The sequence below is a fragment of the Micropterus salmoides genome, unplaced genomic scaffold, assembly GCF_014851395.1.
Source record: "Micropterus salmoides isolate LMB-PRFRI ecotype aquatic unplaced genomic scaffold, ASM1485139v1 Ms_hic_scaffold_6, whole genome shotgun sequence".
Lineage (NCBI taxonomy): Eukaryota > Metazoa > Chordata > Actinopteri > Centrarchiformes > Centrarchidae > Micropterus > Micropterus salmoides.
The window spans coordinates 16,718,189-16,736,427 of NW_024044348.1; the positions used below are offsets into that span (position 1 = coordinate 16,718,189).

The 18,239-nt window shown below is 41.5% G+C and overlaps 1 protein-coding gene across 1 annotated transcript in view; it reads left to right on the plus strand.

Annotated features, from left to right (window-relative positions):
• ankrd11 (ankyrin repeat domain 11) overlaps positions 1–18,239 on the plus strand; it is a 123,204-nt gene that overhangs the window by 74,715 nt on the left and 30,250 nt on the right. The window contains 1 exon segment of the mRNA XM_038702048.1: positions 15,965–16,110. Within this exon segment, the coding sequence (XP_038557976.1) occupies positions 16,024–16,110 (87 nt within the window). The 5' untranslated portion in view covers positions 15,965–16,023.

Below are 18,239 nucleotides of genomic sequence, written 5' to 3' on the forward strand. Positions count from 1 at the left end.
ATCGTAGGATTGAGCCTTTATCTTTATTTGACCGGAGGACCCTCTGTGCTCACAGCTAGCACATGTTCCTCCAAGCTATGTTTCTCTTTGACTGGACAAAGTGTATTTTGGGATGACACTTAAAGCCAAAAGTGTCATAACTTCAGTTATGCCACCAGGGTTTTTCCTGGTTCAGAACAGGCCTTTTCGGGGTGACTTTGCACGACAGTAAACATGATCAGTACGCGTTCAGTAAAGGCAATGAGTTAAGCCTAGTTCAGATTACAAGTTTTTAAGCCTGATTTGCTGGTCGGTGAGCTCAACTTTATAATTGCTATCTTTATAATAACAAACAACAGCTGTTTGTGTGTAGGTTCGCGTCATTTCCCGTCACATTTCACGTGTGTTTTCTTGACAAAACGTGGTTTGGAGACCAGCTCCGGGTGACACAGCCGCTGTCGGCTCGTGTAGTGTGTGACCCTGTGTCTAGCATTAGTCATATAGTGTGACACAACGACTTCAGGATCCCATCACAAGACGGCACGGCCATTGGCTGACGTTGAAAGTTGTGTAGTCTGTGTGGTGTATAATATATGTGCATTTGACTCATAACAGTATAGTCTGCACAAGCCTTACTTTATGACCGAAATATATGCGTTTTCTTGTTATTTCTGACCATATAATAAACAGAATGTATTTACAACCTGGAGGAGTAACGAATATAAATTAGTGTATTAAAATATATACAATTAAATAAAGGGTTTAATTTTGGTATAATGTGTTTACAGGTTACACTTTATTTGGATAGTCTGCCTAGATTTTATTAGTTGAGAACTGTTTCACAAATAAAACTGTTTTCTGATATTACACCACTGTGGTTAAGGTTTGATAGGGCTAACATTTGTGTCTTCTTTATAAGTTCAGATTATAGTGTAGGCTACTATATAACTTCCCATTAGTATATTAATTCCAGTTAGACAAAACTGTTATTTGATTTTTGTGGGTTGTTCTCAGTCCTTAAATTATTGTGCAAGGCTTTCATTTGTTAATGCAAAGTACTAACTTGTCAATAATAAAAACTATGCAAACAGAACGAGTTCCACATTTCAAAAGTTTGCTGTAGTAGGTCAAACTATTTTTTTTTTTTTAAATGTCCCACCTACTCCAGGTGGTCGCTTAATGAAAGTGACACACGGCTACATGAAAGGCACCAAGCTTCTCCCTGCTCTGTCTCAACCGTCAGAGATTAGCAGGCAGGTGAGAACGGGAACAGGTGAGCAAGCATATAACTCCAGACTAGATGTGTAAAATACAGCGGCTGTGAATGGGAGGAGAAGTGAAAGACGTATTTAGGTTTATGTTCTGCTTGCTCAGCAATTGTTGCTATTAAAACACATTCGGAGAGGACTTAAAATTACCTGACCTTATTTGGTCAAATGTGTTTTGTTTTACCAGGAAAGAGAGAAAATATTACAAGACAGATTTAGTCAACGATTTATGTATATTTATTTTTTATTTATTTTTTTAAGATTGCTATGTAGTCTGTAGTCCCCGTGGAAGTGTCCTGAGATGTCTTAAACAGCACTTGCTCAGACCACTAATTGGAGCCTTTCTGTCCAGTTTGATGAGTTATTGATTGTTCCATTATGAGTGACTGGCCTGCCACAGACCCACTTGGTCAGTTGTTTGTTTGTCTGCTTACCTTTTGGCTTTATTTGTTCTGCATCAGTATTCACTCCACTGAGGTTCAAGTTAGGGTTTGTTTGATGTAGGCTAGCTACAATACAAGTGTCTCATTGCAATCCGGATATGCAGTGAATGCATGCGCACAGCAGCAATGGGTGTGTGTAACAATGGGTTCAACACACCAACAGCTACTTTGGAATAAAAATGTGGCTTCAGTTAAATTTGTATCACACCCTGACCTGAGGGCAGGTACACTAACATGTCGGGGTGGAAATCTTTGGGAATTCTGCTAATCGGTTCGATTTTGATCCTTAGTGTGACAATTTGATTCAGAATTGCTTCTCCAGTGCTCCACGGTCTTGTTATTAACGTATCTCCAGTAGTGCATTGCAGCCTCTCACCGGGTAAAAGAAACAGATTGTGGTTATTTTCTTCACCCGACCAGAGTTGGTAGGAGTTTTGTAGTGTTGCAGTGTGAGTTGGTCAGCTGGTCTTGTTTTGTCAGTGCTGGAGTTTGGTGTTCCACTCCACTAATGTAAGTTAACTTTGCGTTATTGGGGTACAAAGTATCCACAAAATACTTCTTTCATCTGTCTAATTAATAGGTTATCGAATACAAAATACACCCAAACACATTTTTTAAAGATGATTTGCGAGATAACTCCAGTGTGTACGCGCTGTACATATTCTGGTTGCTGTACTCTGCTTATGCTGTTGAGTACCGCTTTTTCGGTCCATTAACAGAAACAAAAAACGACTTTTTCTGTTATGACAGTGTAGCATACAAGAAAGATTTAGAAGCTCTTTTAATTGATCCTTTTTTGTGTTTGCCATCAGAAACTTAACTGGACCTTTTTATTCAAGTGGGATAGTCATCTGCACAGCTGGATGGAGATGTGTCTTAAGGAGAATCATTTTTGAACTTGACTTTCATGTGGCACATGTACACACACAACAAACACCGTGAAAAATTTTCTTATTTTTATTTAGAACTTGGACTTGTGTATATATTTATTAAAAATATGCACATGCCCTTGCCACAGCCTCAGTCTGGCATCATTTCCCTACCCTCTCTTTAAGCAGGCACCGCCCCAGCACTCAGCTGGCTTTGCTCTGCAATAGCAGGCCTTTCATCCCTCCATCCTTCCATCTCTCCATCCGGCCCTGCCCAGTGATTTATAATTCATCTGGGATCCTGCCTCCCTCTACCCCTCTGCACCAGGACAGCATTAACATTCTGTTTGGTCCCCAGCTACGCTGCACCCACGTGCCTATGTTGTGTGTGTCTGAGGAATGTTTCCTAGGCCTAGCCAGTGAGACTCCTTTTGGAATGGCTATTATTGTAGCTGTATGTGTTCGTTCTGTTCTGGCTCTGCCTCCGTTCCTCTGTCATTGTAGGGATCAGGTTGCTTGGCTGGCTGGCTGGCTGGCTGCTGTAGGTTCTCCTTCTCCTCTGTCTTCATATGCCAAGTCAGCTGCCTATCCCACCTTCTGGTCCCTGTGTAATAACAGAAAGCAATGCGGCAGAGTGTTTTAGAGAACAGTTCATATATTGGTTGTTGTATCTCAGAGGGGATGTCACCAGTAGTAAGAGTTCATCATAACATGTGACACCTTTTCCCACAAAGTAGACCCTACACAGTTACCAATGACAGACACAGCATTTACTACACGTCACCAGTGCTCCAGATTAACTTATTCCACAAGAAGCACTAGTGTTTCTCATCACTCTAAAGTAATAAATAGATATTTTGAGAAATGATGTACAGTTTTGTTTAGTCCTTGTGGAAACCATGATATTATGTATTTATTAGGGCTTCACGATTAATATAATCGCAATCGCGATGTCGTCATGTGCGATTACATAACCGTAAAAAGTGTGCGATTTAATAAAACAGTGTGTGTGTGACACTCTCTCTCTGTGTGCGCTACAGTCTGCTCATTATCTCCGCCCACACCAGGCTCTCGAATTTGCCTCTAAAACAGTTAATTTACGTGCAATCAGACGAAGAAGAAGACTTTTAAGATGTCAGCCTACCGGCGAGACGAGATTTTAACACTATTTTTAAGACATTTTTAATGCTGAATTATATGAAAATTTTGAGCATTATACACTTTATTTCCTGCATTCTGATCATTTTTCTGCACCAGTTTATGGTGATTTTTAATTTTATTTATATAAAGAGAAACACAAAATTCAGGTGGCAGGTGACTATTCAAAATCTATAACTATATATACTATAATGTAACTATAACAGAATCTAAGTCAGTGCAGCTCTGTGGCACCTTTTCACCATAATGATAAATTATTAAACTTTAATTTAGTTATCAGGGCTCAATGTTAAACTTTTTTGCAACTGGCCCCGCCAGGCCAGTGGGTTTGAAACTTACTGGCCTGAAGTTTTTATTGTCCCTCCTTCCAAAAGTGTTTCGTTTATTAAATACATCCTGGTTATAAAAAAAACTAAACAAAAATGTTATCACAGTTAAAATTATAAAAAATAAAATTAACAGACTCAAACATGACATGCTCTCCTGCCATTTATGAAAAATGTACACAGCGCAGCGGACACGAGTCACCTCTATCCTGATGAAGAGGTTGCCATGGTAGCAACCATGGTTAGCAACCCTAATATACGAAATGAACATCATGCTGTGTTGAAGAAGACTTGAAACTAGCGACTGAGACTATAAACTCATTTAAAAGTGTTTACTGTGCTAACAAATCAGCTGAGTAGCACCATTTTATCATTATTTCTAATGGAACTCGCCCCCTGCTGGCCGTTAGAGAGAATGCAGCTTTAAGTTCCATGTGCATGGTTTCAGTTTCAACCCAGAGGTTGCCGCATGATTGAGATTAGAGAAATAACATTTGACAACCTCTCGTCACGTACAACTCTGGATTGGACATCAGTGCCCAATCGGGCCAGTGAGTTGCTTGTTCAACTTTCCCGGCGTTACGTTTTACTGGCCCCGGGCCATCGGGCTGCCGTTATTGTTGAGCCCTGGTTATAAACTCCTGGACTCTGATAGCTCCAGTGTTTCAGCAGATTTTCTGCTCATGTTCAAAGCTTTCTGCACATTCAGAATCTCTCCCACATTGGCTATCTGTGTTCTCTGACATGTCCAGAGAAAAGGCAGAATATTACCAGACTGTCACTCAGACTCTGCTGTGCAATATGTTTTTGATCCGCTGGTAGTAATGTTATCCCCTTCAGACCGTTTGACCAACGCAGTTTCGGAGTGAATGTTGCATGTGAAACCGAAAGTAAATGAAACACTTGATCAGGCAGAGCTCTCACCACAAATCCACACACGTTAACTTCAGCAGCTCATAAAGTGCAGCTCACAGTCCCGGACAGAACAGGCTGCACTTCAGTTGTTAGATGTTTATGTTGCAAAACTCTACCAGCTACGTTACCACTCGTCACAGCTGTCTGGACTCACGTGCGAGCGGTGCGGTTGATAACTATCAGGGCAAATTAATGTCAGCGTATGAAAAATGTAATTTGTGTGAGTCTCGCGAGACAGCTTGTTACCTCACGAGAATTCTTGTCATAATTTAAGTGCAATTTATACTTCTGCGTCAAATCGGCGGCGTAGGCTACAGGGCTACGCCATCATACTGACATCCACCTCCTCCAAAATGTAACTAAACGTGGAGTCGACGCAGACCGTAAGCTCTGTGATTGGTCGGCAATGAATCAACCCGAGCGAAAAGACTCGTTTCACTATCAGAATGTCATCCATTCGGTCAGTAACATTTGAAAAGGCTACACCAGCTGCACCTTTACAATTTTACCCCCATTTACGATAGCGGAGCGCTAAACCGGAAGTTGGCCTGCTCGGCTGGCAAAAGTCAACACAGTGGACACTGTAGCCCTATTGCCGGCTAGCATTTGGGGGTGTAATTGCAGAATGACAGACACACCTACGCACAAGTATAAATGCATGGCTGCGTAGACCCTACGCAGCCATGCATTTATACTTGTGCGTAGACCCTACGCAGGAGTATAAATGGGCCTTTAATCAGGCGAGATCTCATGGTACGATGTAGATTTAGTCAGAGGCAGGATGCCAGTGTGCCAATATTTGCTCCTTCTAGCCGCCTCCTCCATAGAGCAACACTCTCCCCTTGTTCTGTTTTATTAGTTATTAGTGTTCCGGCATGTTGATGGGGCAGGTCTCTGTAACGATGTGGGCACAACAGTCTCTGAATTTGTCCCATTTTGTCCAGACCGGATCTTTAGGAGCAGAATTAAGTCCAAGCTGAGCCAGCATGGCTCCTCTCCTGGCTTTTTTTCTCGTCAGAGCGAAAACTGCACCAACCGTTGCGCCAGGTCCGGTTGTTTGGGCCAGGTGGATCGTGGTCTGCTGCTCTTTAATCCATAAACCTTGTCTTCATCTTCGCAATATTGTCCACAATAATCACAATATGACTTTTTTACCGAAATCGTGCAGCCCTTGTATTTATTTATTTTTACTCTTATTCATTTATTGTTCATTTCTTCCTTATTATCAGTGTAGAGACCTTTTTGGGGATACATTTTTGAAACTGCTCTTAAATTGTATGAATATTATTATGTGGCTCATTGGTATTTTCAGACACTTAAACCTACAGATATTAAGTACAAGTGCTTGAGTGCAACCATACTTAGGGGTTGTCTGGGGGTAATCGTCTACATCCTGGTGACTTTTAAAGAATGCGAATAGCGAAAGTACACTGCAGCTGTATTTTTTATGTTAAGTACTTTTCATTTTACTTTTAATTCTCAGGAAAGAATACAGAATAATTTGCCCCTCTGGTGTGACCTTCCATGAATCTCGGCCATAGACTACTTTTCAGGACACTGAAAATAATAGAAAGCAGAAGAAACAAAAGCAAACCAAGAAGAGCGAAGTAACACACTGTGACACAGTTTCAAGTAGGATTGTTATAGAAACACTGGACAAAAAAAAAAAAGTCATGCAAAAGCCTGATCATATCATTTAAACAGACCTTCTATAACTATGATGTGCAAAAACAAACAATGCCTGGTGCAAGAGATAACGAGTGTGTGATGAGACTGTTGTAGCCACGTGCAGGCCTGCAACGGACATGAAATAGCTACCAAAAACAGTGTTGCATGTCTGAAGCATCTTTCCCTTTGTGTATAACATTGGTGCCTTTTGTTTAACCAAAACTTTTATCAGAATTGTTGCGTGTAGTACAGCCCGCTGCAAAAGTGGGATGGCTTTTAGATGATGGTAGTTTTTACACACATGTGAGATGTTAGGATGCTCATCTGTAGAAAGGTCATATACATCCTCTGTGCCTCTCCTCCCTTCCCTCTCTCGCTCTGTTCATTATCCATCCAGGCTGTCTCCCTCTGCTCTGCATTTATTTTTACCTCCCCACGTAATCCTTAATTAATGTAGATCCAGTCACCGTGCCTCATATTCTACTACCATACACACTCACTCATTCATGTTCTCTCAAGCAGGCACACACACACACACACACACACACACACACACACACACACACACACACACACACACACACACACACACAATCATTTATCTTCTCTGTCAGTCTCTTGCAGGAGCATGATAATCTAGATCTCACACACACATCTTAACACGTTGCACACTTTACAATAGGCAGATGGGCTGGCCTCATTGCTCAGTGAGTTGAAGCACATACCACACAGCCATCATGTCTTGGGTTCATATCTGGACTGGGATCATCTCCCTCATTCTCCAGCTCTTCAAAATGCTCCACAATAAAAAAAATAATAATAAAGGCTGTTTACAGAACATTTCAAAATGTGTGCAGGAAGTCGATAGTTGGTAGTTGTCATCTTTACCAACACTGTCTCGAAAGACTAGATTCTGATAAAAATAAAATGAACGTTTTATTTTCATCATGATAGTTTGTTCCTTACTGTATATAGAATGCATGATTTCCTCACCTTTTTTAATATAAAGTGAAAACAAATCTTGACAGAGCGTTCTAAATTAAGACTACATACAGTAATTGTTCTCTGATTTCCTTGTTGTTTCAAGAAATCTTATGATAGGTTGAACAGAGATCGCCTTTGTCAGGGGATTTTTTTTTTTTTAGCTGTCTATATAGTGATGAAACCGGAGGTGACCATTTTCAGTGGTTGGCACCATAGCATTTGGTATAGATCAACCACTGCACGTCACTAAAAACACTGCAGAAGCATGCCGATGTTTCAAAGCTGAGCCTCCCTAAGCCATAAGCACTAAACGCACACAGGCTTTTGCGTGAACGCCTGATGCTCACTCTGATGCTTTAAATTAGCTATTAAATTAGACATCCATGTTGGCTCTCTGGTTATGAATATTGACTTGAGAGTTGCATGGTCGGGGTCATTTGATTCTGTGTATCATGTTGTCTATCTTCACTGTACATGTTGTTACTCCAGCTCTGTGAAACACATTGTGTTTGTATTTGTGTGGTAAATGTTGCACAGTAGTTTGACTTTGCAGAGTTGGGCATTGTTTAATTCTGACTACACAGTTCTACTTATCAGATCTAGTTTTTGTTGAATCTTGCTTTCAATACTTAATGCTTACTTATTTTGTAATTATATTTCATTAACCAGTTAAACGTTGTCTGCTTCTGTGTGTTGTAAGTAAATGTGAAGCGCTACCACTGGTCGTATCTTTAGTCCCTCCAGACATCAGCAACACATTAAATGCTTTGTCTTACATTCCTGCCATGCTGGAGTAAAATGTTTCATCGTGTTTAAGATGCTTTTTCATCGCAGTAGGTTTTCTTGCATCTAACTAATGCTGACTAAATGTAGCCAAACTTGCTCACTAATCCTCCTTTGCCCAAAATATAATGCTTTTTATGCAAGCACTGGCAGTAAGCACATACAGTACAGTGCTGTACCAGCACACAGGGCTGCTATGATGTTGTGGTTCCCGTGTGAACTGGCTCTTGCGTCCCAGCTTGAAATATTTTCAGTATTTCTATTTCAAAATTAAGTCCTCTTCATCAATAATGTTTTTCCTTCAAATTATTTGTTATAATAATAATAACATTTCAAAATATTATTATTATTAAGAGCTGATACACAATGCTTGGTGCTTTTTTGACCAATAGATAAACTCAGCAGATGAACTCTCTTGTTTTAAAAGGCAAAGACTTCATGGCATACATTACTCTAAATAAGAGAACTCTACTGGATAAAATATTTAGTACTCATGCCATATCTGTAAAGAAATGTGTCTGTCTTGAGATCCAAATTCAGTGAGCTGTTCTGTGTGGGTGTAGCTTAAGGGTAAGGCTGGAAGTGGCTAGCCATCTAGCTGCTTCATACTTGCTGCTACCTACACACAAGCACGCACGCACAAAGACACACACAGATAACAGACTTAGCTTGTGCCAAACAATTTTGAATCCTTACGGTATTAGGAAAGAAGAACTTGTGATGTTAAATTGAATATAACAAAGAATTCCTTCAAATCACCTATTAAAGAATATCTGGAAATATAGAGTACATTCCCTGCATGAGAAAATGTGTCTAACATATGTTCCTTGGTCTTGCTTAACAACCATTCAATCAGGGGGGTTGGGCATGTGAAAACAAGGCAAAGCTATCCAGAGAATTGGAGAAGATACTGTGATTTTCTGCTAACCAGCAGACATTTTTGTTGTAGCATTTGTCGTATCGTAGTAGTGGTAGTTCTACAAACATATATTGATTATATTGCTAGATGGTGTTCACTACAAACTACACTAAATGATTTCAGGAATAGCTTTACTCCACAACCTTTTATGTCATGGTCCTGACTATTGCAGTGTACAAACATTCATGCAAAGTGACTACAGACAGCTGCTGTTTCCCTGTGAAGTAGCTTTGTTAGAAAAAACGTTTGTCATACGAGTCTGTGAATGGGTGTAACAGCTCTGTTTGGTCAGACGGGGATGCAAAGGTCAAAGAGTGATTGGATCCTCATTGCTTGAGGTTGATATGCAGAGGCGCTCTTCTATCAATAGGTTCCCTCTCTCCGTTCACAGCTCTTTCACTAGCTTCTCTGATAGGCCTGCATCTTTCTCATCTGAGTTGCTAGGCAACAAGATTTCTGTGTGCATGTGTGTGCGTGCATGTGTGCGTGTGCGCTCACACTTTGCTGTGGCAATGTCAGGCTTTTGCCTGTGAGAGGGGAGAGAGAGAGATGTTGAGAATAAAGAGAAAGGCAGATGAGAGAGAAGTACTCAGAGAGGAGAGGGGGAAGAAATGAGAATGAGTCAGAGCACTGATGAAGCTGAGGGATTGGAGAGGAGGGAGCCAAAAAGCACTAGATTGTTTCTGGCCTTTCCTGCAGCCTAGCTGCATATATATATACAGGCCTGCCACTATCTTAGCGAGGTCACTGGCAAAGACGGCATGATTTACCAGACTGGCAGGCAGGCAGGCTGCAAGCACTGAGCTGTTATTGGATGGAACAGAGAGGTGTAAGGGAGATTGAACGTGCTCAGAATAGAAAATCAGACAAAGTGATTGGATTCCTCCCCACATCTCACTCCTCTCTTGCTCCCTGGCTCTCTCTACTCCTAGAGACTTATGGATAATAGGACCACTCCCACTCACTCACATTTCAAATATATTTTGTCATTTCCAGATGCCCTTGTGTATCACCTGCTGCTCATATCGACATTTAAGCATGAGACCTTTCATTAAGTAGGAAGAGAAGTGAAAGATTGTGATCTAATATGGTTTTATTTAACCCAGAAACTTGTTTGCTGAAAATGCAAACTACTTGAACATAGTATTTTGAGTATGTTGGCTAGTATTCTAAACCCATATATTTTCCAAAATCAATCAGAAAGCTCATGTAGAAGCTTGGTCTCCACCCTCAAGAAGTACAGATAATCTCTGTTCTTTGATACAGCCCAGTAGGTCTGCTCCTTGCTTCGCTCCTTTTGTACGCACACAGTTCTGTTCTAGCATAATGCATCTTTCATCTCTGCACTTGTGTATGTGTTAGCACATGTTGTGGGTGTGCATTCATGTGTCGGCCTCTTTTTTCTCTACACAGGTTTATAATGAAGTGAATAGGCCCAGGTCAGGGACTGAGCAGCCAAACCGGGCTCTGGTTGCCAGGATACAGCAGCCGAGCCCGGCTGGCTTTATTTGCACACCAAATGGGCTAGCTAGCTGCTGCTGCTGTCCTTCTACGGACCATTCTCCTGCATGACATGTCAATAGACTGTCACAGGCGCTGCAGGGTATACATGCACAAACTTGGGCTAAATGACACGGTACAATTTTAAAATCACAATAACCAGAAGACTGACTTTTATTGTAGTGGTTGTTTGGGTATGTAAAAAGCTGTTATAATTATCTAAAATCACATATATGACCTAGTGGGAGGTTTGAGGCAATTGACTTCTCTGCCAAAGTTAGGACTTTTGCCACATTATCTAAAACCTATAACATGCAACGGCGGGGGATGCTGAATCAGAACACAACAAGCTGAGTCAGTATCTGTGGCTTTTGCTTGTAGTCTTTGGTTTAAGGGACTTGAATGTTGGTGTATGAATATCTCAGTTCACTTGCAGGCTCCTAATTGATTTGGACTGTCGCTGCAGCAGGGGTGGTCACTTTCAAAGGAACTAAAATCCTGTCTCAGAAAAGTATACATTTAAATTCCATTCTGTGACAGGAAAATTTGACCTGTATAACATCTGCGTCACCATTTATGTTACTGTGTGTAACATAATCAGCACCGAGATATCAGTTGACTGACTGCCAGGGAGTGTGCTGCTGATTGTTATCTGATTGTGCAATAGGCAGTAGGGCTTGTGCACACATCACAACACGCACAAACATGAGCACAGACTGAGAGCAACATGCCCATCCCTGTATGCAGCTGCTGTGTTGTTCAGCTGTCTGTGTGGAACATTTGAGGTGTGTTTCTGTGTGTACAGAGTCATAAGTTAGGAGTGGCATGGGGTTGGAGCAAACAACTTCATCTCTGCACCTGCACCATCACTTCTTCTCAGCTGTGTGTGTGTGTGTGTTTACATCTTTGTGTATTCCCATTGCTGTATTTCATTTCCTCACATGTTGTAGCAGAATTGCTTGCAATGCTAAATATCGGTATGGTAGAAATTGGTCCATAGTCCTTCCAGGTTTGAGGTCATAGTTGCGAGCATTTTTAGTGCACCAGAAGTCTGGAATTAAATTAGCATTTTTATTTCCAAAACCTACAGATCGTTGTTGATCGGAAACTAGCTAACTGGGACACTGGGTATGCTTGTCATCATAGAAATAGATAATCAGATTGTGATGTTTATTGCCGCTTCAGTAATATCTGCTGCCTTCCCTTCGACACACAGCTCCTCTCGCTCACCGGAGCAGTTCCAGCCACTTTGCTCATCTGTAGCACAGTAGCCTTCAGTGTTGATAGGCTATTACTCGTGATGTGTAACCAATCAGATAGTGCTGTGGGCGGGACATTGAGTGAGACTACTGAGTGATGACTACAGACGGAGCGAGACAGCTGCATCAAATAATATTTGTTGCTAATCAATGGCCATTATTCATTTTGCATGACAGTTTCACCAGTTGTGGAATTCTTCGACACAGATGAGTCGTGATTTAGATTTTAGTCTGTTAGTTTTCAAATTACTGCACATTGTCACTCTTGAAGTCAGCCTTAATGTTATGTTTCTGGTGAACCTGGTACTATAACATCCCTATGTAGATGTGTTTGTGGTGCGTGTCAGTGCAGATCTGTGAGTGTGCACACATTATGCTGCAATATGCTGAAGTGTTGGCCTCTGTCTGACCGCAGAGGGAGTGGCTCAGAGGATAGAGAGGATGTTGGCGTATGAGGAGAGAAAGGCATGGGGGACATGGAAAGAGAGGTTTGTTTTTATGCAAGGGAGAGCGAAGGGATGGATAGTAGTACTGGCAGGTCCTGTCCTTCCTCTGGCTCACCTCTTAACACTTCTTTCTGCAGTCATCATCTCCATGGCCAAGTCTAACTTGACTAACGTGTGTGAGACATTAAAACTCAACAGCCCCTCAATTTTTTCTGTTGTCAGGGCATGTTGTCTGGGCTATTATTCGGAGCAGACAATTGCTCACATCTTAAATCTGATTACCCTGTTAAAATATTTAACTAAAGCTGCTTCTAACTTCTCTGAATTTATTGTTTTTATTAGGGCTGACCCCAAATAGTCAAAGATTCGATGCTTCAAAGCCTGATTCGATTGTCAATCTCACAGTCAAAGCTTCGCAACAATCCAAGGATCATGCCATTTTGGCGATATGGGGGTGCTCAACGTCTGATTTTACATAGAACTACCAGTTTTCTCCCAATAAGGTAATATACAGCCTATTACAATATACATTTCAATGTTTAATGCTGTAAATAAACATGTAAAAAGAAAAAAAAACTTCCAATAAATGTTTTTAAAGTGCATAAATAAATCCAAAATTGTAACCCTAACCCTGGGTCGTCATTGCGCATGTGTGGGCGTAGCGTGAATGTATGTAGTGGCAGGAGGAACACTTGCAGAAGAGATGGAGCCACAGCTTTACCAGTGTTGTGCAGAGTTGTCCGCACCTCGTAGGACTTTGGGATAATTTATCACCGTTGATGAACCACACAAAGAATATTATATAATTTTTAAACAGCTGCTACTTGAAATAGACCCGCGAGGAACCGCGACATGCATGCAGTTGTGCAGCACTGCAAAAACTCTGCACAAGACTGATGAATGGCAGGGGCGAGAGAGAGAGAAAATGGTCAACAGTAAGCCTCAGTTTAGCTTCGGCTCGCAATCGGCGTGCACAAAAACACACATGATTCGACTATAGGCAGGAGTTAACGATTCTGATTCGACTATGTAAATAAATCCTTAGTCCGGGACAGCCCTAGTTTTTATTGACATTTTATATACAAATAATATCTTATAATTATTGTTGATCTGTATGTATAAAGGTCCTTTGTAGTACTGCAACATAACAGTAGTCTGCAAGTTCTTTTCTTTATTCACATGGTGACTGTTAATAAACAGGATGCTGGTCTAGAACCTTCACCACCATTTCTACTCACCAACCATATGTAACCTCATGATCTATCACCTGTAATACTGAATATGTGTGTATAAACCCAACCTAGCAATCACATGTGTTTTGCTGTGATTGCCAAGATAGCAATATTTGGTTTCCATTATGCATTACCTTGTGAGGGGGGAAAAAATATTACATTACATTTATTCATTTGATACGCTTTTATCCAAAGGGATCAAATGACATTTGAGGAACAAAATATACACATCAGTAAAGTAAGATATCTACAAGTGACAATAGATACTAGTAAGAGAAGCAATAAATACTAGTAAGAGCTATTAGTGCGAACGGCATCAATAGGGTAATACCTAGGGGAAGAAGTAAGCGTTAACGAATAATTCAGTCAATACAAAAGAATTGTAAGGAGAGAGCCGAAGAAGAGCACAGGAAGTGCATGTTAGAGGTTAATTGTGTTATAAGTTATATATGTCAGCTTGACAATTCATTTTGATATTTTCAGTTAAAAGTAGAGAAACATAGTTTTATTATACTGGGTGTTAAAACACTCACACACCTGCATGTACGCACAAGTACACATAAGAAATAAATCCGCTGTTTAGTGGCAAAAACACTTCACCGAGTGAAACACACGACTCACACTGTTAGCAGATGTTATGTATGTTCTGATTGGGATGGAATTGCAAAGGAAATGAGGCCTGTGGTTTTGAACAGGGTTTCCTCTGTGTGTGTGTGTGTGTGTGTGTGTGTGTGTGTGTGTGTGTGTGTGTGAGAGACTGCTAGCTTGCAAACACCATTTTCCTGTATTTCATATGTCAGCGAAATGCTCTGTTGCTATAACCGCCCATCATAGTAGTCCCAAAATAGTGCAGAGATTATTGTTCTAGAAGCCCAGCTGACCTAGTTTGAGGTGCGCGCGTGTGTGTGTGTTACTCCAAGGTTTGTTTATTTCTGAGAGTAGTCGACCTTCCTGCCACTTCGTTTGATGTGGTGAGAGGTGGGAGTTTAGGGGAGGTTGGAGCGAGCCCCTAGCAGTAGCAAAGGGGGAGCAACAATGAGTCGGAGGACAGAGGAAAGGGGGCTTTGCTGTGTCTCTCATGTCTCTTTCCATACACCAGTAAAAGGGGAGCAGTTCATCCTCTAGCTCTGTGCCTCTCTGGTTGGCTGTCTTGACTTGACTGACTTGATTGGAGGGATATAAATAGCAGTCTTTGAATAGGATGACTGCAGAGGGAAGGGAAGGAGGGTGGGGGAGGGGAGATAGAACTGGCGCCAGGGAAGATGGGAGTGCCAGTGTCTCGGAGTAGAGAAACAAATGATGCAGCCATGGTCTCATCTGTTCAGTCACTCAGTCATTCACAAGGATGATCATACTTGGACGCACTAAGAAGAAAAAGTGCATTATGGAGAATTGAGGGATGGAATGTATGATTAATTCATGGCCCTGTGAAGCAGAAGGCCTCTCTTCATCAAGGAAGGAAGTGGACTATAATGTACACATTGCTGTTGAGTACTTGCATAAAGTACACAATGAGAACACAGAGCAAAATAAACTGTACAAAATTAACTATTCGGTAAATTAATCTACCTATCACAAACCACTCATACTAGGTCAATTTCTAGTTGTTGGTGTTGTGGTGATTAAGAAAGCTGTGGTCCATCAGGGATGCCATGAATTAGGACAGGGTAAAGCCCACAATTACAAGGGGTGGCTTGCTATACCGGTATGTTGGTTTTTGTTGTCTAGTCATGTTCCTGAAGACATTCCTCAGCTGTTCCCAGCTTTCTCAATATCCCACAACATTAGGGTTGTGCATTATCTTACATGGCCTGTCCTGTTGCCATTCCTAAATTCCAGCATTTGATTGGTTTAGTTGTAGTATGGCTGATATGATTACTGTGCCTCCGTTGTTTTGAGGGATTTTAGTTTCTCTTGGTTTAAAGTTAGAGATTAACAAGCATGTTTTAAGGTATTTGGGCAGACGTTGCTTGTTGTTTGGGTTCAGCCTGGAGAACGGATCAGCTTTTTGCCTGCCATAGATGCAACCCAGCCTGCTGTCCTCCCTCTCTACAGCTCTTCCTCCAGAGCAAGGGTCTAATGGCTGAAAATAAAGTGCTTGATGTACCGCTAATGGCTGTATTGTCTGGCAATGTGTAAATGTGTTTTCAAAGAAACCTAGTGGCCAGTTGCTAACCCCCCCCCCCCATCTATTTTTTTTCTCTCTTTGTTCCAGACGGTTGATGACGATGCAATGGCAGCGTGAATGAAGCTTGGCGTGGGGAGAGCTGAACGATGCCCAAAGGTGGGGGTTCTAAAACCCCCCAGCTGGACCACTTCCCACTCAACACCGACATGGTGGAAAAGCAGGGTGGGAAGAAGGTAAGACTGGAAAAATCTACAAACACACACTCTGTACACCCAGTAATCAAATGCTTATATACATTATATAATCCCAATTTCATCTGATGTTTGCCCATGAAACCTGATACTAAACCACTGCATCTGGTCAGGTTGTGTTTTTGCAAAAGTTGATTCTGTTTAACTCTGCATCTCCTACAGCCCCCTGCAGCCCAAATGCATTATAGACACTCAGAAGATAAATAGGAAATAATAGCAAAATAAATCAACATTTTAATCCCCAAAAATACAAGTAAAAAGTTAATTAATAAAAGCAGTTAACTCTGAGCTTCTCCTGCCGGTAAATGGTTCTGTTTTCAGAGCAGAATCCAGTATGACTGCAGTTGTTTATTTGTCTAAAGCTCCAGTATGACAGTTGTTTATTTGTCCAAAGCTCTGCCATTGTCCCCGGTTCTCTCCACCAGAGCCCCCCGTAGCTCAACGGCTGGCCAGCCGAGAGTCTGTCCCTCCACTCTGCCCGGTGTCCCTGTCTGTTTGGACTCACGCAATGGAGCGTTGCCCATGCTTTTTTGCATGGTCATGTACTTTGCTCTGCCTCCTGCGCACTGCCTGGCAGGAAATCGTGTCCCTCCACATCTTAGCCTGATGTGAACCCCCCCAAAAATGTATCTACACATCGCGGCAACACGGACCGCAAAAACTGTGACACAATTCCCCCAAGCCCACATTCAAGTTAGCGGAGGGCTGAGCAGGAAGTTAACTTGCTCGGCCGGCAAAAGTCAACAAAGTGGACGCTATAGCGCTACCACCAACTAGAATTTTGGCGGTGTAAATGCAGAATCAAGCAGACACAAATGCACAAGTATAAATATCATAAATAAATAATTATACTTAACAGATGAACATTGTCAATGAAATTGATTTTAATGAAATTAACCACATACTTGGTAATCAAGAACATTTTCTTATTTACTCTTTGTAGGGGTTATTACATTAGACTCATACATATGATGTATTTACCTGTGACCAATGACCCCCTGAACGCAAATATCTAGTAAATTAAGTGTGGTTACTGTGGTTACTATACCATACCAGGACCACCTTAATGCACAATTACACAATTGACAGTTGGATACTGATTGCCACAAAGAATGCAGTGTTTTAAATCAGCAGGTTGAATTTCTTAGCTGCATTCAGAGGCACGTTTGGAATGAGACATACTTGTTGGCCTGTTATGACATATTTGGTCTTGAAATGCAAGTTTGAAAGAAGCGTTCCATTAATTTGACACAGGTACAGTCATGTTATTTGCAGTGTTGGGCGCAGCTTGATGATGTCATGGTGTGTGCTAACTGTTAAGCTGCCAGCAGCAGCACCAAGAGGCAACGAGAGGAGAGTTACAGCTTATGCAGGCATGGATTTACAGCCCTCTGCAAAGGATTGCATCAGACTTGGGCATGGAGGAAGGGAGGGAGGGAATGAAGCGCACAGGGGTGGGTGGAAAACGAAGTGAGACGAAAAGAGCAGCCATTGCTAGGAGACCATCAAGCAGGGTGTCTTATGAAGGCAGATCTGAGGAAAATCTCTAGTTGTCAAAGATTTCTTTATATTTAATTCAGCAAAAACATCCCAATCTTACTCTGGAGATAAGCTTTCACTTTTTTCTACCAATGCAGTTTATCTTCATTTCACTGTTGTAGAAATCACTGCCTTGCATCTCGGTTTCCCCACTTAGATGGACTGTAGCTTATGCACATGCCCAGATGTGTGCATCATGCTTTTGCATGAATTGTGTAGTTTGTTTTGTTAAAGCCTCTGTAGCTGAGCGGCGACGCAGACAGATAGAGGGAGGGAGAGATAGAGAAAGAGAGAGATCAGCTAACTGTGGCTGACACTGTTTGTCTGTACTGTACCATGACATCATAGTCTTATGACTGGGGCAGGGCAGGGGGAGGAGTTCAAAGAGTCGACACATAATGGAAAACCTGCCCTGAGCATAGTGAGAGATGAGAAGGGGACAGAAGGTAGGACAGAGAAATTAAGTGAAATAAAAGTGAGAGTGTGCGGTACATCTGACCTGCTCCTGTATCTCCTTTATGAGACCTTTATCAGCATACAGATTTAAAAAAAACGTCTTGATTTAACACCCA